This window comes from Aulostomus chinensis, chromosome 2 (assembly GCF_037954235.1).
Source record: "Aulostomus chinensis isolate RoL2024-O1b breed Wild chromosome 2, RoL_Achi_v1.0, whole genome shotgun sequence".
NCBI classification, from domain to species: domain Eukaryota; kingdom Metazoa; phylum Chordata; class Actinopteri; order Syngnathiformes; family Aulostomidae; genus Aulostomus; species Aulostomus chinensis.
The window spans coordinates 16,872,447-16,894,574 of record NC_141321.1 but is presented as its reverse complement, the minus strand read 5'-3'; the positions used below and the strand labels follow the sequence as shown (position 1 = coordinate 16,894,574).

The 22,128-nt window shown below is 40.7% G+C and overlaps 1 protein-coding gene across 1 annotated transcript in view; it reads left to right on the top strand.

Moving 5' to 3' along the window:
• LOC147269240 (ephrin type-A receptor 6-like) overlaps positions 1 to 22,128 on the top strand; it is a 55,566-nt gene that overhangs the window by 13,143 nt on the left and 20,295 nt on the right. The window contains exons 3-8 of the mRNA XM_086181386.1: positions 5,399 to 5,527; positions 6,301 to 6,450; positions 6,528 to 6,689; positions 6,777 to 7,005; positions 19,420 to 19,575; positions 20,456 to 20,797. Coding sequence (XP_086037512.1) covers positions 5,399 to 5,527; positions 6,301 to 6,450; positions 6,528 to 6,689; positions 6,777 to 7,005; positions 19,420 to 19,575; positions 20,456 to 20,797 — 1,168 coding nt within the window. The remainder of the gene's footprint in view (positions 1 to 5,398; positions 5,528 to 6,300; positions 6,451 to 6,527; positions 6,690 to 6,776; positions 7,006 to 19,419; positions 19,576 to 20,455; positions 20,798 to 22,128) is intronic.

Below are 22,128 nucleotides of genomic sequence, written 5' to 3'. Positions count from 1 at the left end.
AATATTGTGAGCAATCACTGAGCTTCCCAAAAGTGAAGATATTACAACATTGAATTTTGCACTAAAACATTCATATAATAATACAATATGCAATAAAATGCAATAAGAAGAGATCTTTCCCGTATTTTTGTAATCAAGAACAAATAGTTGATACTGATTTGGAAAGCTTTTGACTAAAAAGGGAAAAAAAAAGAATTTTGCAGTATACTGAGACAATGAATGAATGGTTTGCAATAAGATATGATATATTGATATGAAATACAGGAGGCCCTGAAAGCCAATAAAACAGGTGTGTCCTACAGTATATTTTCTGTCTAGGACTATTACCTGTTAATATTACCCTACACATGGCCCTGATTTGGGGTCCCTGCCTCACATGACATAGAAGCTATTCCAAAAAGAAAAAGAAACTTGGTCGTTTATGGGTCTGGGGCTTGGACTGCATTCGGGTTTTAAATTAACATTAAATTAACTCTAGAAACATCTTCCTCTCTTACTCAGGCTCTCCTCGCTCCAATGTGTTTATTGCCATCTGTGGAAGTGCAGTCTATAGTTAGCTGTACAAAAATTATGAGTAGGCGAGGACCGGCAGCTAGTTGGGAAGCGCATGTGCACCTCTTCATTTCTGTTGATCTGGGGAATTAATCTAAAGTTTAAGTCATAGTTTTTCTACTCCCTGCAGAGAAAGTTCTCAGACACAGATTAATACTGAAATACAGAATCCCAGTTCAGTGGCTAGCGTTTTGGTTAAATGTTGCTCTTGTTGATAAGCCCTGTATCTAGTGCTGATTTGGAAAAAAAAATTATCTTTACCTAAGATGCAATGGTTCCAAACCTCCTCCATGATATTAGGGCCACCTTGGACGCCTTGAAGAGGCCATCAACAAAAATTGTATAATCATTATTATCATTATTATCATTATTATTATTATTATTATTATTATTATTACTATTATTATTGTCTTTACTATTAAGTTCAGTGGCTGTCAAAGAGTCCTTTCTGGAGCTGTGATCAGACCTGCCGGGAGCCTTTGTATGAAAGAAAAAAAAAAACGGTCCGAGTGGTTAATAACTCACAAGTTTCCCGGATATCAGTGTCTGCACATTGATGGGACTGTAGAACTGCATGCAAGTGTCATAAAGAAGCCACAAGTGTCTATGAAGTCTCAGTGAGGCTGTTATTAGAGGGCATCATAAATTTGAAAACACATTCAAAGCAGCATAGAGGAGACCTCTTTACCCGAGAGGGTTTGATCCACACAGTGTGTGATTTCTGGTCCACACAGGCTGTGGAGTGAATACCAACTAGCGTCTGCATGAGCAGCTTGCAGGTTGTTCTTGTGTACTGGGACAAGAACTGAAGTTCAGGAGAGGGAAAGGCTCTATTCAACCATGTCGGAGCTCCAACAGCTGAAAAAACAGCATCCAAGTCAAGTATTGAACATTATTATAATATTTTTTTGAATTGTTTAAAATTTAAAATACTGAGATTGTTTGAAAATATAAAATGATAAACTGAATTATTTTGGAGAGCTCATACGTTGGCCAAGGCAAACTTTTGGTCCCTGGCTCTTTTGTGCTTGGGCCCTAATAACTGTAAAGCATCGTGTGCTGTGGTGCAAATATCACTTCCTTCCTGTGTCCCCTGTGTGAAGACAAAGCAGTGCCAGTTTTTGTGTGTGTGTGTGTGTGTGTGTGTGTGTGTGTGTGTGAGAAACTTCACTATATTTTTAAGTTGATGTTAGTTATACTTCACACTTGCATACAGACTAACCACTTACACATCACATTGTATTGGGCTCAATCTTTCATCCACACACTCTCTTTATTTACATATTTAGCTAGATTATAGGCCTTTAGGACTTTTAAATGTGTATTTTTTATGTCAGATATATATGCTCGTCTGTTTATTGTTGTACAATTATGAGCGTTGCCAAAGTATTCAGAGGTATAAAAGCTTTGAAAAGTTGCTTTACAGTACAGTAGTTAGCGTTATATTAGAGAGACTGATTTGATAACCCTGTTGCACCAACAACAGTAATGATGGCTTCATGATAAATTAGGCTATGGCTTCGCTCTGTATAGATGTCAGACAAGGTGTATTTACCCAACATGCAAACTTCCATCAATAAATCAATTGTTTTTCATCTCCCCAAACGACAATTTGTAGATGTTATTTGGGAAGAAGTTAGCCTCTATAGTTTTTCTTAACTTTCAGAGACCCTGGATTGCACTCTCGTACTGCAGTATGTGTGAGTTCAATACATTAATTACTTTTACACCTTGTACTGAGAATCTGGGCTCCGTCGGCTACAGTCTGCTAAGCTCACAGCTAATACGCACAGCAATTAGTAGGTGCATATCTGATGTAGCTCATCTTTCAAACCCTGAGCATTTGTTGTTGGGGGGGGGGGGGGGGGGGCTGTGAACCAACCATGCCACATCCCAAGAGTGCATTTTAGAACACAGAGCTACACAGAATAACAAATCACCATTTTGTATAGTTTGTCTACATGATGGAAATCCATTTACTTAATGCTGATATTATGCAAACCAGAAAGCCGGTTCCCTCTAAGTGTTCTGTCTCAAACCCAACAAGCACAATACAGACTAATTTATGGAGTCTGTTACTATTCTTCTTCATGACTTAATTGTTTCCATTTCCATCTCAGATGTGACCGGCTGAACAGCAAAAGCACTTCAGTACTATTCAACAGCAGTCAGGTTCTCATATGAATCATCCTACACCTGAAGTATTACACTAACAAAACCCAAGATTTGAGTGCAATGAGAATAATACCCTTTACTCAGAGTGATCTGTACTTTGGTTTCATTAAGTTTTCAGTCTTTTCACAGTGGGAGTGCCTCTATGTTTAGATTCTGTTTGTTAACTTCCAAAAAGTCTCACACCAGTGATAGCAATAATATATTCATAAATACAGTACATGCTACCTCTGAGTCCACTTAACATCATTAAAAGTGTGTACAATGTATCATTGGGTGGCTGGAGACACAGTGATTATGATGGATTCATCATTTAGCCCTTGGGTGTCGCAGAGCCCTAATTTAGCTCTATGTGACTCTTAATTAATATAAGAGCTTAATTAATATAAGATTAATTGCTTCTGCACACTCCAGTCAAGGTTAAAGTGTTATTTAATAATTTACATTCGTGAACACTCTACCTCAATTGTTTTAATTTCCTCCAATATTCGACTCTTGACACTCTCAAGATATTCTTTATGAAGGACTTTGCAGCCACGTTGTGTGTGTATGTGTGTGATTGTGTATGTGTCCATGCAGTTGTGTGTGTGTGTGTGTGTGTGTGTGTGTGTGTGTGTGTGTATGAGTGTCTTTTATAATGACTAATAATTTGCATCATATTCTATGTTCTGGATCATTCTCTCCTATTAGGCCAACATGACTAACAACCCCAGGTTGTGAGTGTCACTCAGTGTGTACTGAGCCTGTGCATCATTGGCCGCATCCTCCATCCTCAGTCTTTGTCCTGGAAATGATTTGAAATCAGTGATAATAGAAGATGTTGCTTAATTACATCTTGGGAAAATGTATTTTTCCATGAATTTCAACTGTGAATACCTCACTGAGACATGCAGTATCTGTTGGACATTCACCTCTTGTTTGCTCCTTTGTCAGCATATGAAGTCAGGAAATATCACATAGCAGTGGTATTTACTGGTATTTGTGTTCATATTGTTCTCAGTAACCGATACATGATGAGAACTCTATGACTGGAAGAAATACTGTCAACAAAGGACTAGAAATTGCATTTTTTTGTTCTTGATATATTCTTCATCACAGTGTATTCCACTGTCGAGTGTTTATGGGCATCGTTCTCTGAGGCCGAGTGATGAAACATTTTAATGTTGTTGATGAAGACACAATATGACAACATGAGGAGGAGGAGGAGGAGGAGAAGATAAGCACCTTTGGATGATCCCGCTTCCTCTGAATATGGATATGACTATTGACTGGTCACTGCAGACGCCCCCTGGTGTCACAGAATTATGGGAACATCTGGATGAGTGTGCAAGTTGAATGTGAATTCTTTATTCATGGGCTTTTAAATTCCAACCTCCACAATCTTGTCTGCATATAGTTTCATTTTTCATTGGCTAAAGACAAAATGATAATTCCCATTTTGATAATCTAACAGTCTATTTCACATGCTATGAATTCCTCTATCATTTCCCTTTAAAATAATAGAATACTTCTAGTCACTTGTGTCAACTGGCGTGTTTGTCTGTCAGCAGGATTACAAACTTCATGCAGGGGTGTAGCATGGGCCAAAGAAAAATCAATTCAATTTTGGAAAAACAAGAGCAAAAAACAAAACAAAACAAAACCCTGTTGGCTTTGATGGAGGTCTGCACTCTGCAAGTCAACAGCTGTGTCCAGCTGTGCAACTGACACAAGCTGAGCTGAGATGCCACAGGATTTAAGAGAAAGACATTCTGTCAATAAATATTAGGGTGCTGGAAGCTGAGATCATCACACCGTTACGGCAAAGCAGTCAAATGAGAGAGTCTGTCTGATGCAACAGCTTGAAAACATTGGTGAGACTAACTCAGTGTCAGTGGACGTCATATTTTCTATATGAAAGATTCACCTACAATGGTAATGCGCGCACAGGGGTGGGACGGTTTAGAGAACAGACACTTCATCCATACTGTGGATTATCTATTTCAGTACATTCAATATGTGGGCTCATACTAATATTAAACATGATAGTGTGATGTTAATTTAATAACCAATTGTTAGCATACAGACTCCTAACCCAGCAATGTCTCTGCCTGGTAAACTTAATGCACACATGCTTATTTCTCTCTCTGTGCAAACTATTCTATATTCAGATGTCCCTCTCTAAGAAAACTAAGCAGTCAATAAAACATTCAAAATAATACACAATTTATTTAAAAATGTGAAATGATGAGAGAAAATACTGTATGTTTACAGGGAGTTCATTCCAATCTAAACAAGCCTGGAGCATAAAGGCGTGAGATCTTTTATTTATTTTTTTCTAACTTCCTTCAGTACACCAGGAACCATGAAGAAATATCTTATCAGAATGTCTTTGTGAGTAATCCGAAATTTATGAAGTACGATAAACATTGTTTGCAATGGTGCGTAGAAGTGGGACAGCTGAGTTCAAATCTCCAAAGTCTGTTTTTGAGAGGATGAAGATCTGAGTTCGACGCATTCTGGTGAAGGATGTCTTCCTTTACTCAGAAGAGTAAAAGTATGTAGCAAAGTCACCGGTAAACTTAACTGTCAAGATGTCTGTCAGACGATTTGATATTTTTTTTTAGGTTGTATTATGGATGTTTTTGACATCTTTGGTTAACCTTCAGTTAACCTCCTGTTATATGTGTTGCAGTGGGACGCTATTACAGAGATGGATGAACAGAACAGACCTATGAACACCTTCCAAGTTTGCCATGTAATGGAGCCAAACCAGAACAACTGGCTGCGATCTGGATGGATCCAGCGACAGGCTGCACAGAGGGTCTGCACTGCTTCATTACCTCTGGATATTTGCTCGACATTAAATGTGTCATATTTCCATTTCATACATGTCACAGTTGTGGATGAGTATCAGAGGGTACCTGAATAATTCACTCACTCAGGAATTCATAAATGCTGTTAGATGGAGTAAAAATATGAACTCACTGAAAGGAAGGTTGTGTTTTTTTTTCTTTTGCAACAAAAATATCTTAAGCATGAATCTGAAGCTGCATAAAGCATGACCTGTTCCAATATGAGCTAAATATCATTAAAGTTTTTTTTTTTTTTCATCCAACATGGTTCAGGGTGTCGCCTTCCTAGAGAGAAGCTCACTTTCCATGAGCTGCATTACAAACACTTAATACCCTTTAAGAAAACCCCAAAACAAGACCAGGCCACCAGATTTTTTAATGTGCTGTTTACAAGATTATACAGCCTTATTGTCCTTGTACTAATTTTTTTCCACATTTTGTCTTCTATATTTTATTTCCTTTTTTTTGCGATTGATTTTTGGTTACATTTTTAACATTTCTGCAGTGTTGCTTCTTAATTCAGTTCAAGATATGATGTCTGCACCTACTGGATATATAATATTATTTATACTTCTCATAAATATAAGGATAAACACACTTCCTCCTTAAGATTCTCACCTGCTTCCAAGAAAGAGCTGTTTTGTAAAATCTTTAATATTCTTGTATTATGAAAAAGGATGGATGAATCTTCTTGCAGTCAATTAATTATAATAAAGAGTACACATTGTATAATGTCCTCAAGGTGTATGTGGAGATGCGTTTCACACTGAGGGACTGCAACTCCATCCCTTGGGTGGCAGGCACCTGTAAGGAAACCTTCAACCTCTTCTACCTGCAGACGGATGAACCACTCCCTGCAGGAACACGGTTTAGACCAACCGACTACGCCAAGGTTTGTCCCCATCATGACAAACTAAATGGAAATCCTCTTAATTACAATGCTAACAAGATGTTTTTGATTGCTTCAAGGTGGATACAATAGCAGCAGATGAGAGTTTCACACAGACAGATCTCGGGGATCGTGTTCTTCGTCTCAACACTGAGGTCAGGGAGGTGGGGCCGGTGACCCACAGGGGTTTCTACTTGGCCTTCCAGGATGTGGGAGCTTGCATTGCTCTTGTGTCTGTTAAGGTCAGTGAACAAGGTTGTGTCACTTATGTCTGTGTGACCTTGTCAGTTTTAGTTCCCTCACAAGACTGATTTTATTTTACTGTCTAGGTGTTCTACAAGCGCTGCCCATCAACTCTACGCAACCTGGCCATGTTCCCTGACACCGTGCCACATATGGACTCTTCTTCTCTGGTGGAAGTTAGAGGCGCCTGTGTAGAGAATGCAGAAGAGAGAGAAACACCCAAATTGTACTGCGGTGCTGATGGTGACTGGTTGGTACCACTGGGTCTGTGTGTCTGTAGTATTGGCCACGAGGAGACGGATGGCTACTGTCAGGGTGAGGAGGAGTTTTATTTTGTTTTGTTTAGTGCTGTTTGCGTTTGTGTGTGTCCTAATCTTGGAACAGAGAGAGCTGCCAATGGAGTATTAGTGCTGGAGATGCAAACACATTTTGTTAGCAAGTGTATGACAGTGATAAGGAAAAGAGAAGAGAAGAGAAGAGAAGAGAAGAGAAGAGAAGAGAAGAGAAGAGAAGAGAAGAGAAGAGAAGAGAAGAGAAGAGAAGAGAAGAGAAGGTTGCACCACATTTACAGCTCTCTGCCCTTCTGAGTTTATTCCCTACATTCGTTCTAAGATCCTGCTTTCTTGTCTGATCCTTTCAGTCTCTCTTCATTTCTTCTCAGCTATCATCCTCTCTCTTCCATTTCCTCTCCATTTATTCTCCCTTCTTTCTTGTCCTTCTCCTTTTATTTCCTCTGTTTACTCCTCCATTTTCATTCTCATTTGCGCTGTCTCTCATCACCATCCTTTTATGCTTAGAGATCCTAAACAATGAAAATATGTTGAGAGCACCGTATGTTCCCCTGAGTGGTCTGACATTTCTAAATCATTACTTTGGCTCTCACGAGGACCTTGCTGGACTCAATTGTGTTGTTCAAATGGGAATGTAATTTTTTACACAATAATATCAAGGTGTTTTTTTCTTTTATACGTCTGCCGTTGCCCTGATAAATATCATGTTCTTGTAGATGCGCGGAAACATGCATCCATATAATATTAATGTCAGCAGGTAGACCTTTGATAAATACCACAGTGTTGCTAGGTCTCTCTAACTATTTGTATACTGAAACATGCTCCATTTTTCAGAAAAGTTGGAGGAAAAGTTAAAGGAAGTTGTTCCAGATAGTCTTTGACCTGGTTTCTCTCAGTCAGACTGTGCAGACAGACCGGGGTTCCAGCTGGCTAATTGTCTTCATTTGCTAATTTTAATGGTAATTTAACTTTCCTCTTCAATGTTACAAAACTCCCTCAACTCTCACGCATTCACGAGGTACATATTTACTCTTGTATGTGCTAAATTAACCCCAGCACTGCATCTGAAGTCTATTTCATGGTCTACAACAGTGTAGTCAGCTGGTCAGGATGAATGTACTTCCCCGTGGTGATGCAGTAACTGAGGTTATTACAAAGATATCAATCATTAGTTGATATGTAGAGCATGCTGTAAGATCCCCTTTATTTTCTCCTTGTTTGAAAATTTTCTTCTCTTTTTTTAATCTTCTTTTGACTCATCTTTCTTCTCCCTTGCTCACAATTTCAAAGATATGGTTAAACACCACAGAGGCCTGTCAAGAGGGATTACTGATGAGACGGCGGCTTAGGAGCAGCACTCTGGTGGCGTCCCTCATATATGTCCTACATCTACACTCCCTATCCATCCCCTTTAGCTGACAGTAGTTACCATTCTTGTTTGCACTGGGTTTGCACCAGTGTCGAGGGGATCTAGCAGCCATTGCAATGATTAGGACAGTTAGTCATGTAGTCATCTGTTTATTGGTGAGTATTTAATCATACATACTGTATGCTGAATACCATAAAGGGTCTCAAATATTAACACTAGAGATGCGTGATATGCATAAATCCACAAGAAGATCTTGTAACGGTTCAAGAAATTGCTACTGATGCTTCAACTCCTTCAACTTCTGAAAAATTTTCATTTTGACAGCAGCGATCTAACCTGACTGAAATGGGTGTCTGTCTGATAAAAAGGTATGAAAAAACAAACAAAACAAAATGTTAATACTGTCACATCCATCACATTATGAAATTGATTCACATGCAGGACTCAGCAAGGAAGCAGGGAAAAGTGGAGAGCAAGGCTGCCCAAAATGGGGCCCAGGGGACATATTTGGCTGGCAAAAAGTTTCGATTTGGCCTGCCAGATGGCATAAATAAATAACAGGTCTAGCAATATGACAATAATAAAAACATTACACAGTATGTCTGGTCCAAAATGCTTTTAAGTATTAGGGTCACTAATAATTTATTATTTTTTCATAATTTGTTCAGGATTTTACACGCAATGTAGGACTTTTGTTTGGCGCGAGTAAAATAAAAAATAATGCAGAGAGCCCGTGATTCACACACACGTAAGGCATTTTTAAAACAATATATGTTGGCCCAAAGCCTAGAATGTAGTTTGAGTTTTGGCCAACTGACTAACAGGCTGGGTGGCAAACACTTGAAACTAGTGTTTCATATGTGGTCGGGCAGTGAAGGCAAACAATTTACTGTAGGAAGGAGGCGACAGAAATCTATCGAGTCCAAGGGTCAGTTCTGAGGAATACATTGTCAAGAAAAATAAGGAAACATGGCTGGAAGGCTGATTCACACAGAAGAGTGGTGATAATCCAGTAAATGAACAGAGAAAAAACAGAAGTACACATAAAAAAGAAAAATAAATGTGGAAAAATGGCATGAAAAATCAAAGCAAGTGAAACAGACATGGTTAGTACTTTCAAAAAAACAAAGCACAACAAAACTCCATGTGAACAGTGCCACTACATACTGATTTACAACAAAACTCAGTGTGGTCTAATTACACTGCAGGTACAACTTTAAAGCTTGATATGGTGTCATGGTACTGTATGTGTCGTCACCCAATCACCCAATTCAAGGAAGATTTTAAGACTCTTTAGGGGAATTCACCCCACTTTCTACCAACATTTTAATAAAAGTACTTGCAAAATGCTGCCAAAACTATTGCCACATCGGATTCACACTAACACACTCAAACTATCAAAATGACATGAAAACAGGTCAATTCAGATAACACAGACTCACCACTAAGGAAACTGTTAGACAGTAAAAGACAGAGCATTTGGATAATGCGTAGTAATACTTTACAATATGATCCATATCAGCTAGAAATAGAACAAATAAAATAGTACATAATTAAAGCTGCAAGCAGCGTTGTTAGGGCCTGAGCCCCCGTGCGGCCTATGGCCACGTCATTGACGCCGGCCTGAATCCAACAGTGTCTTGGCCAAGTTTGTAGGCCTTGTAGTTGAGGAGTTAGAAGCCTGAGTCTGATCAGAGAGAGAGAGCAGAGCTGAGAGCTGGCCCTTTAAGAACCCCTCCCCCACTGCTCTGTCGCTGATCTGTGCTAGAGAGAGAGCAGAGCTGAGAGCTGGCCCTTTAAGAACCCCTCCCCCGCTGCTCTGTCTCTGATCTGTGCTAGAGAGAGAGCAGAGCTGAGAGCTGGCCCTTTAAGGACCCCTCCCCCACTGCTCTGTCTCTGATCTGTGCTAGAGAGAGAGCAGAGCTGAGAGCTGGCCCTTTAAGGACCCCTCCCCCACTGCTCTGTCTCTGATCTGTGCTAGAGTGGAGAGAGAGGAGGAGCAACAGGATTGTAGTGTGGAAAAGTGGAATAAGTCAGCATACGTTGGTCCAAAGTGACACATAATACCATATTTTTGTAGGGATTTTTGTCAGGAATCCAGTGGTGTCTTTGTTAAAGCTGTGGGATGGATGGTGTAGACGTGAGAAGCGTTTATTTGAGAGGATGTACCATGATAGTACACAGTGTCCCCATAGGCTTCCATTGTAAGCGTAAAATGTGTGTCCCCCACTTTGAGGGCTTGTAAAATGGGTTAGTGAGTTATTACAAAGTTGTTAAAGATTTTTGAAGAGCAGAGTTGTGTGATTGATGTGTGAAAGTTTGGAAGCAATAGCATTAATGCCCTAGGAGGAGATAGATTTTGTTTGGGGAGTAAAAAAAGTCCTCATTTTGACAGTTTTGTCCAATTTGTGGACATTCTGTTGTAGATAGGTGAGGGGTCAGAGTGTATGAATGTTTCGTCTTGATGAGGCGCGTCCAACGGTGTTGGTCCCATGTTTGTTGGACATTAGTGGGAGGAGTTATAGCGCTCCAAATTATCTTTAAATTATCTTGTAGTTGCGTGGCTCCCTAGGTGGCGCTATTGACTTTTGTGGGGTTTGTTTTTTTTTTTTTTTAGATTAGTGAATGTTTAGCCAGACCGGACAAGTGTGGTGAATTTCAGCGAATTTCATGCAATAATATATATATATATATATATATATATATATATATATATATATATATATATATATTATTGCATGAAATTCGCTGAAATTCACCACACTTGTCCACACGCACCATGCGTGTGTATGTGAAAACCGGCTCCGGGCCGTCTGGCCGAGCTGCCTCATGGGTGTTGGGGGGGGGGGGGGGGGCTGGAACACCATTTAGTGTGTGTTTTTAGTGTTTTTAGTGCTACTAATGTGTTGCTCTGCCGAGCAAACATAGTAGGGTCTTCGCCTGAAGTACCTTCAGGCTCAGGCCCTAAATATTGCTTCTCATAAATTACTTGTTCTCAGTCATTAAAAAAAATAATCTATCACCTGGAAACATCTATTTTGGTACTCTCATATCAGAATATTGTACATAGATTGCATTAACATATAATAATCAGTTCCTCTGGCTTCTTCTCAATCAAAACACCGAACCATTTAAAAGTTAATAGCTTAGGGGGAAATCATACAGGATTTTGTAAAACAGACACCAAAACCCATGGACATGTAATTTTCTCTCACATAATCCAGGGACTACTGACACACTGGCACCACATGTCTACAGAAAAAACACTGCTGAAATTGATATTCTTTGGGTTGAAATGTGACTAATACTGGCTATAACTGTAAGCTACCAGCCCTTACACATGAAAAGTGAGGAACATCATTTAGGTAGTATTCGACATAAATTCGGCAGTAATATCCCTTTTAAATTTGGTAATTACACCCAGTTGGAGTACAAAGCACAAATCAATCCAGTAATCATTTTAACAATAACTTAAGGCCTCGAATCATCTCATATGCATGAGTAAATGTCATCCTGTCACTGAGGAAAAATTAAATTCGTACTTCACCCAAAAAGTGTAATCTGTCACTTTCATGCGTCTTGAAATTACAAAGATGCTTGTTTTCTTTTAAATATTTCACAAAGTGTTTGTGGTTTGTGAGTTCAAGACTTCTTTCTGGGTGAAGTATCAGACCACAGGGGGGGATGAGTTTCAACCGGAAATACTAAAGGGTGGTGGTTGGGTTGGAAGATGTGTTCTAATTTCAGGCTGATTATACTGCTCAGCCTCTCGCTAAAAGCTGATGCCAGCCTGCTGGAAATGAGGCTTCAACTGATTGTAAAACCTCTTGTTGAAGAGGAACAATGCAGATCAGTCTTGGCTATGGAACAGTGAACCAGCTCTCACCCTTGTGGGGTTTCAGGAGAGGTCATGGGAGTTTGCCCATCCAGTCTACGTGCACATGGACCTGGAGAAGGCTGTGGAAGCATGGGGGTCTGAGCCATCCATTCTCAATAAACACAGTGTGAGCTGTCTCTTTATCCATCCATCCATTTTCTATACCGCTTATCCGTTAAGGGTTGTGGGGGGGCTATCCTAGCTGACATTGGGTTCACCCTGGAAGGGTCGTTCGCAGGGCCATCAGGAGCAATTTGGGGTTCAGTATCTTGCTCAAGGATACCCCAGCATGGTCACTGGGGGAAGTGACCGGTGATCGGTTGCTCGATGGCCACTCTGCCCCTGAGCCATGCTGCCCCTAGCTGTCTCTTTATTCTTGGTAAAAATATGTTCCCAGTGGGTGTTGGGCCCTGCCAGGACTGTCTCTCGTCACTCGCTCTGCTTGTGATATTCATGGCCATGGTCCTCAGCCAGAAAAGAGTGGATTGCTTCCTCCAAAGCCAGAAGGCAAAGCTGTCAATTTACCTATTGATTAGCTCTCACACCTCACCCATGGTCATGAGCTTGCAAATGTGTTTCCTCCTTAGCCTTGGAGATGAGGTCAGACATTGAGAAGGAGTTTGGCGTAGAACTGATTGATGCAGAGAGGAGGCAGCTGAGATGATTGGGGGAGTTGATTTGGATTGTACCACATTGGAGGTGGACCATCAATGTTTCGCTGGTGCAGACCCATGAAAGATCACCTGGATGCTGGGTTGTGCTGATGGGCAGAGGGACGTCTGGGTAACAGCTTCCTCTGCAAGCTGGAGTACATACAGTATAAGCAAGAGAAAATGAATGGACGGACATGGTCTCATCTATGGGAGTCATTTACGATGGTGCCCAAACTGTGGTACTTGAAAATCCTATGACAAATTGATCAACATTCTCCTTATCTCTGCACTGGAGGGAACAGACATCAAATGTTAACATAGTACCCCAAATTTTGGCATTTTATAGCTACCCTGCAGGAACACACCTCTTAGAGATGAAAAGACTGTCCACCTGTTCACTACTGGCAGCAACAAACAAATACTCAAATACTACCTCAACAAACACCGTGAAAGGCTGCAGTTAGAAATCACAAATAATACAGTCATAAGAAATGGGGTGCTGGTTAAGAAGTAAGCGAAATAAAATGTGTCATTATTTAAAACAGCAGCTGTTCCCATAGGATTCTCTGTTCTCTGCAACAGTATTGCAGCATCCAGTGTAAAGGAGAACAGATACTGTGCTGTTGCTGCTGTGAAGTCATTCATGTTGGCTTCAGACACGATGGTGGTTTCTCCATCCGGAGCATGTTCAGCTGTGGTATTCTCTAATGGCTTCGTCGAGATCAGTATCCTCACGTTAAAGGAGGCGATAAAAATGTAACAATACATGATGACCTTGTAATTAATGATTTCATGATTCATATAGCATATTCTCATCCATAACTGTTATAGCGGTCTTGCAGAGCTTATGCAGGGAGCAGGATGTTCACTTTGCAAGTAGTTGCAGGAAGTTTAGGCATGAACTTGCGATGACTTCTGCTTTCTCCTCGTTTTCATTTTGGAACACTGCTTCAAAGCATACTGTGATCAAAGCTGTCTGAGAGGCAGCATGGGGAAAGAGCAAAAGAGGGCGGGGGGAGAGAGGGAGAGAGAGAGAGAGAGAGAGAGAGAGAGAGAATAGGGAAAACCCCAGTGCTCACAAATTTGAGCACAGCTTCACACTAACACATCCGTCTTTCCCTCCCAGCTGCCTAAACAAAGGTATCAGCACTTATCAAACCCGGCTTTCCTACCCCATAGCATTCTGCCAGACTGTTTTGACATCTCTATCGAGTGTTTTATTATTCTATTCCTTTCATTCAGCGTCAGCAACAAGAGGATTACTCAAAGATAGGCTGGTTATATCATGACCTAGATAAGGCAACATCATAGTGCTAATGCTATTTGTTCCACATCCTTTCATCACAGCATCATAGTCAAGAAGAGCCACTGAGCTGCGGGGAAAGCTAATAGAGATGTCTTTTGGAATTTAATTTGAGTCTGTGTAAAGATACAGATGAGACCAAAAAGCCCACCAGTGGGCTAAGTGATAACACCTAAAATGCCTAAAATCTTCTACATCCAAATATTTTGGTTTAAACAAAACCTTTTTGATTGCTGTGTTTTTGGAGCTAACACCTTCAATATTGTTGACATCAGCCCAGATCCAGACTCTTCTCCTTGCTGAATGGTGAGGATGTATATTAACCGCCCAGTTCAGGAGTTCACAGCCAGCTTGCGTACCTGTGACCTCTGATGTCATAAAACTCTGGATTGATCAGGCTTTAGAAGTACAATGGAATGAGTAATGAGGAAATGAGTCTTAGTTGTATTTGTGTCACGGTCCTTCCCTTCTGTCCATTAAAAACTGTGTTTACTCCGGCCTGTAAATGCAGCTCACCCAGACTAGAGCATCGCTCATTCTCTGTGAACTTCCCATCTGCATATCAAAGCTGAGAGACCAGGGTAAACACAGTCTCCGGCTCCATCTGCTTCTGACAACGTAAAGCCAAGAGAAAAAAACTCCAATGCTACACACCCAAACAAGTCAAAATCTCTCAGCAGGCTCGTCATTACATGTCTGCAGATGATGCACTCTGTCTGCTCAGGCGTCATCTCCAAAGTGCTTCTCCTACGTTTGATCAGCACATGTTGTTTTTACAGCTGCTCTGATCAATACTTTTCTGTCAAGAAAGGATCAAATTACATGCATCTAGAAGCAAACAAGTGTATCATACAATTCCCCTAAGGTCCACAGAGCTTTATATGGCCTGCAACTCTAATCTCTTTTTTGGTGCAACCGCATATCCGATCTGCCCAGCACCCAACAGCACACAAAGTTCGCCAGAGGTTGTTGAACCCAGTGAAGCATTTAGCAGCTAAAATGATTAAGACGCACATGTTCCATATCTGCTTGATAGGTAAGTGGCAAATGGACTATTTATATTGTGCTTTTTCACCTTAACTGAAAATGCTCACCCATTCACACACACATTCTCTCTCACACACACACACACACACACACACATTCTCTCTCACACACACACACACACACACACACACACACACACACACACACATTCTCTCTCTCACACACACACACACACACACACACACACACACACATTCTCTCTCTCACACACACACACACACACACACACACACACACACACACACACACACACACACACACACAGATGGTGGAGGCTGCCATGCAAGGCGCCAACCTTCTCATCAGGAGCAATTAGGAGTTCAGTGTCTTCAGTGGCTCAAGGACACTTAGACATGGTCTCTAGGGGAAGTAGGGGTGGGATCAAACCAGCGTGTTTACTGTCACATGTGCTTTCCAATAGTAAATACATCAGTGTTGTGTGAATAGTTTGCTCTCCTGCTCCCAGCAGACCCAGGTTTTCAAGTTTTTTTCCCAGTATTTAAATACTGGAAGTGATCTAAGTTGTAGTGTTGGGAGCTAGGTTATAATCTTTAAAGATACCATAGTTTCACATAAATAAATTACTTATATTCAAGCCCTCACCAGATGAGTTCACATGATGCTCATCTCTGCCAGGCTAGTCTCTGTACCGTTCACTGAATATGGAGTTTGTGTCTGTGGCGACTTTCCCTCGCTGCTGGGAGGATGCAGACTGAGAATGCTGCATGAGAGCCAGAAACTTACACTGATCCTCTGCTAGCTTGAATGTGGATAAATGTGGGCCTCTTCTGGACTTTCCAGATCTTATCAAAACAGATCATCTTGTGATAGAGAAATAAACCATTTTGCGGGGGTGGAATGACACCAAAAACAATGAATCCATTGCTTTATAGTCACAATTGTGTCCGCAGCTGTTTGTAATAATTTGCACTGCCAGGAAATGAAAACAAAACGTGCCATGCTGTAGCTTTACCATATCAATCACAGAAAATGAAGACTAAATTGGCCACCAGTACCATCAGGATGGGTATCTGGCAAATGACATCAGTGTGTCACCAAGGGAACTGCTGGACTCTCCACTGGTGAAGCTATAACCATTTTGTTCACATGCCTTTTAAACAGCAGTACTGGTTTGCACTGGGGAAGACACATTTTTTTGCTAAAAGGTACCTTTCATGAATAAGAATGCCTTCCCTAAAAAAAAAGCCAAAGAATTGATAGTAAACAAACTGGACTGAAATTGCTTTCTGAAGGTGATCTTCGCAGTTTATACCACACAGGAAAAAGCAGCTGGAAATTTAAATGAATCTGTGTGTTTGTTGCCTTTGGCTGGAGCTCAGCATAGACCCAGAATAATATCCAAGTGAATTAGCTGCCTAAAAATTGGAAGCTGGGCAACAAATTACCCTTCTCATTAAGAACTAGGCAGCTCCTTGATTCCGATGAGATGTCTGACTGTGTCAATGTTTCGTCTCATTCCTTCAACACAACGATATATTTCTGTCCACTTATGCGCAGTTTTCTGTTTTGTGTCTCGTGTATGGTTTATTTTCACTCTATCTTGGGTGTCATCTTGCTTATAGAGTTATAGAGGGCTTATAGAATTTTTGATCTTGCTCTCATTCCACCACGAGTGTTCAAAGAAACAGGGAGGGATGTGCAAAGGGTTAGAAGAAATATTCAGTTGTGGATGCGTGATATTTTGAGACATTTGCTCATTTACTTTTTTGCAGATATTGAAAAGATGAGCTACTGTCAAAAATGTTGCACTCCAAAAGAAGACGTTACAACCAGCAACCTGCTAGCTTAGTGTAGCTCACAATTATCAGATCTTTTGAAATGAAACAAAGGACAAGTAAATTACATTTATTGCGATTCTGTGTCATATTGATTGATTGCTTGGGAATTATGCTGTTTTGAGGGTCAGAGGTCATCTTGTTCAGCCTAATTGTTTGAATTTTCCCTCTGGAGCATGCATCTGCATCAGTAAGTCCACAGGAATTAATTATTAGCAATGATTTAAACCGTTGAATGAACTGCTGGTAGTGTTTGTAGCCTCGGGGAGTGGAAAGTCAGACGGTCATGCAATAGTCTTCTCAGAGGGGTCTCGAACTGACAAACATTACAATACTAACATTCTGTATTACAGTCTGAGAAATATCGTCCCTTTGCAATTACTATATCAGAATCTACTTTACTGCACAGCAATTTGTACCACTTAGTAACACTATATAGCTGCATTGTAGAGTGAACAGATGGATTATTGTGGTAGTAATTCTAGATGGAGGCAATAATGCATTACACAACACAAACTTGCACAATACTGTCAGGTTCTGTCAAGGTGTGGAAGAGAGTAATTCAAGTGCCCACACAACTATTTATTCACCTCCTAGTTAACTGTAGGAAAAATAATATAATGCTGAAATCATTCAAATCCCCTTTGGCAGTGTGAGGTGAGGCCTGATTGAATTTCTACATGTGTCATTTCTTTTCACTCTCTCTTTTCATTGTCTATCCTGTAGTGGAACCTGCATATTTATTTGCTAATTCTGAAAGGATTATCACACACACACACACACACACACACACACACACACACACACACACACACACACACACACACACACACACACACACGAGTGTTTAGAGACGATTAACTTGTCAAACTGCCTTTCTTCAGTAGATGTACTGTGTACATACACACATACACACACACACACACACATACGCACTTAAATTATCAAAATTTGACAAAATTGCTCTGTTAGTACTTGGCTTTTCTCTACTGGGAAGTCAGGGGAGCAGGAATTGATCTGCACATGCCATCTTTATGTTTCAAGGAAAGGAAAGCAGCAGGACAGATGGGAAAAGGAAGAAAAATCCAGAGAAGGTGAAAACTGTGACTGAGCAAAAACAGTCTGAGGAACATGGGAGACATGAGAGAAGGGCAAGTAGTAGAAAAAGTGTGACCAAGATTTGGCTGGAAAAGAGACACGATCCAGACCTACATTGACATTAAAGTTACATGCCATCTAGTGGCCATAGCAATTATGACAATAGAAACGTGGGAAATGAGATGATAATATATTTCAAACAACTGTGCAAGGGGGAAGGTTGGTTGTTGATGGGTCCCACATCGGTGCAAGAGACCCATGTTCACAAAGTGTTATAACAGCTGTTGCAGCAGGAGAAAACCTACAGTCATTATCCCCTTGCTGAACAAAGATGCTCATTCTAGACGACACCCTGAATGGAGGAGGTGTTTGAGCACTGAAACTGATCAGACCTCCACTCCAACTGATCCAACCTCCACTCCAACCTCTAGCAGACAACTGTCTTTTGGAGGTGACTCAAAAATGGTTGATAAATTGTTTTGAGCATAACATAATCCCCACAAATGATCCTTTTACCAATTCATTGATCCATTTATTTTGATAACATCTGGAAATTCTAGAAGAGCCCCATGAGAGAGTGTCCACATTCAAGTTAGCAGAGAGCTAACTGCAAGTAGCCATATTGGCTGCCATATGACTGTGATATACAAACAAGTTTATAACAGCTGTTCAAGACATTTGGAACAACTTCAGACTTTGAATAGGTTTAACATTCTCAACCTATCTGATACTGTGGTACATTTGTACAAGAAGTTGCTTTTTATATTAAGCTCTTGGATGATTTGTTCAATAAATATGAGCAACGACTGGTCAGGAACAAAATTCTGATGATCTTGAATTTATTGTACTTGTATCTATTACTCTGTTGCCTGTTCCTTGGACTTTAGAAACAAGGACTTGGTCTCTTGTTTAACATGAAGTGTGACGTAGCACCTGTCTGAAAACTTGATGCAGGTGCAGTCGTGCTGTTTTGCACATCTGCACATACTCGAGAACTGGGATACAAAAGAAGTTGTTGGGGTATTTCTGTTCAAATTGTGGTTGTGTGAGTTTGTGATTCTTAATTTGGAGCTATTGAATGCATGTAATTGGACAATAGGCAGAAATGTGAGCATAGAGAGCTTATAAGGAAGTGACAGGGATGTAAGGTCAGATCACGGTGAATAGGCAGGTTTGGGGGCTGATTTGAATGCAATGGCATGAAGAACATTAACCTCTCTCTCTCTCTCTCTCTCTCTCTCTCTCTCTCTCTCTCTCTCTCTCTCTCCCTCTCTCTCTCCCTCTCTCTCTCTTTAGCTTGTAAACCTGGTTTCTTCAAGGCATATGCTGGGAACACGAAATGCTCCAAGTGTCCAGCACATAGTTCCAGCCATGACCAGGCCGCCACCATCTGTCACTGTGAAAAAGGCTTCTACAGGGCTATCAAAGACCCTTCCACCACTGCATGCACAAGTTAGTAGAATTTAAGTAGCAGCAAGAACTTATTTTTCAGTCCCAGTAGGGCCATTTCTAGATGTCTGTTTGTCTGTATAGTAATTTACATTTTTCTGAGCTGCTGTCCTCCTTCCATCTGCTCTTTGTTTTCCTTTTTCATCTTTGTAAGTTTGAGCTGAATTTGAATAAACAGCTTCATTTCAGCATTTGCATGATTTGTTATGATTTCTGTACAATCTGACATGGGAAAATAAAACCCATACAAATGTAGACATCAAATTGACGCACAGTATGTTGGAACAAAGCACTAAGGGCTATTAACCCCTCACGCACACACACACACACACACGCACGCACACACACATGCACATTCACACACACACACATGCAAACATTGTAAAAATTTAAATCATCACAGTTTTATCAAGAATAATTATATGTAGGATTTGGGGATTTTTTTTTTTTACAGATGTAAGATTTGCTGCGTCAGGGTCTTTTTTCAGTTTTGTGATCATATGCCTGTTCCAGCTTCATTATTCAGGCTATATGAGTGGATCGGGTTGAAAACTTCACTGCACATCGCTTTTACTTACTGCTGATACTTTCATACTTACGTACAAACCTGTTAAGGGTTTTTTTCACAGTCAATTACCAAAAATTAGATAGCATTGCTGCTCATTTCATCATTTTTGGTACTCTTAGGAGTGTCTCCACCAATTTACAGTGTCTGAGATGACATGAATGGTGATTGTGAATTTTCTTCTCATATATTCAATCAGGTATTATTACTTTATTTGTAAAATGGTGATTGTGGATTTGTTTGAAAAAGTGAAGTTCAAAGTGGCCAATGAGTCATGAATAAGTTATCTTTCTCTAAATACCTTGTCTTTCCCTTCAGGGCCTCCGTCAGCACCCAGGAACCTGGTCTCACTGATCAATGACACGGCTCTCTTCTTGCAGTGGATGCCTCCAAGCGACACAGGAGGCAGGAAGGACATCACTTACAATGTCCTCTGCCAGCGCTGTGATGGTGACATTGGTGTAACACAGTGCGATCCATGTGAGCCAGACCTACGATTCATCCCACGACCACTTGGTCTGACTGGAACCTCTGTGGCAATTCTTGACTTTGCAATGCATGCAAACTACACTTTCCACGTGGAAGCTGTGAATGGCGTATCTGGACTTGGTGTGGCTGCACGCTCACTGACAAATGTCACTGTCAATACGCACCAGGCTGGTGAGTAGCAGAACTCTTATTCACCTTATCAGTTATACATTGTCATTCTGCTTTATTTACTGTCTTCAAACTTAAATGTGTCAGTAATGACAATAACTTGTGGTTTCCATACAATTAAAAGGGAGACATCCACTTGGAACCCATCGTATGGATAACTATCCATCCATTGTCTTCTACTTATTCCTACACATTAAGGGTTGCGGGGGGGCTGGAGCCTATCCCAGCGTCAACGGGCGAGAGGCAGGGTTCACCCTGGACAGGTTGCCAGTCCATCGCAGGGCCAACATAGAGAGACAAACAACCATTCACACTCACATTCATACCTACGATCAATTTAGAGAATCAATCAGCCTCGTCCCCAATTGCATGTCTTTGGATGGTGGGAAGAAGCCGGAGTACCCGGTGAGAACCCAAGCAGACACGGGGAGAACATGCAAACTCCACACAGCAAGATCCCATGCCCGAGCCGGGACTCGAACCCAGAACCTTCTTGCTGTTGATACTCTAAATTGACTGTCGGTGTGACTGTGAGTGTGAATGGTTGTCTGTCTCTATGTTGGCCCTGTGATGGACTGGTGACCTGTCCAGGGTGAACCCCGCCTCTCGCCTGAAAGACGCTGGGATAGGCTCCAGCCCCCCTGCAACCCTTAACAGAAATAAGTAGAAGAAAACGGATGGATGGATGGTCATCACAAGGAGCTCAGCTGCATTGCCCTCATCACATCAGTGCCCTCTCCTGGTACTGACTTGTAGTGTGTGATGATGGATGGACTGCATTTCGTTGCCTGTACTATGACATGTGCAATGACAATAAAGTTGAATCCAATCTAATCTAATGGAGGAAAAAGAATTGATAAAAGGCTTTTTTAACATTAATTTTGCCACACTTCAAAGCAACTACTACAAAGTACTTCCCACAAAAAAAACATAGAGACAGGAACTGGTAATAACTAAAAATTCCACTTAATTTTTTTTTTTTTAATTAAAGACAGTTTCCATCTTTCCTCAAACAGAGCTAAATAATAATGCAGGGAAGATGACTTGGCTGATTCAGAAGAATGTCAGGAGGTCAAAATGATTAATATATGTGTAAAATGAAAAGAAACATCATCTAGTTTAATCTTGTAGTCCAGAAGTGGTGAATAAATAGAAAGTAAAAGGGGTCCTAGGATGGAATCCTGTGGTACTCAATATAGATAAAGCCACTGCATGATAAATATTCTATTGGAGATGTATGATGAGACCCACTGGAGCAACCAGTCCTGAGATATCTGAAATATATTGTTGACCAGTCAATGATCATGCTTATCCAATCTGTTAAGTGTCAAAGA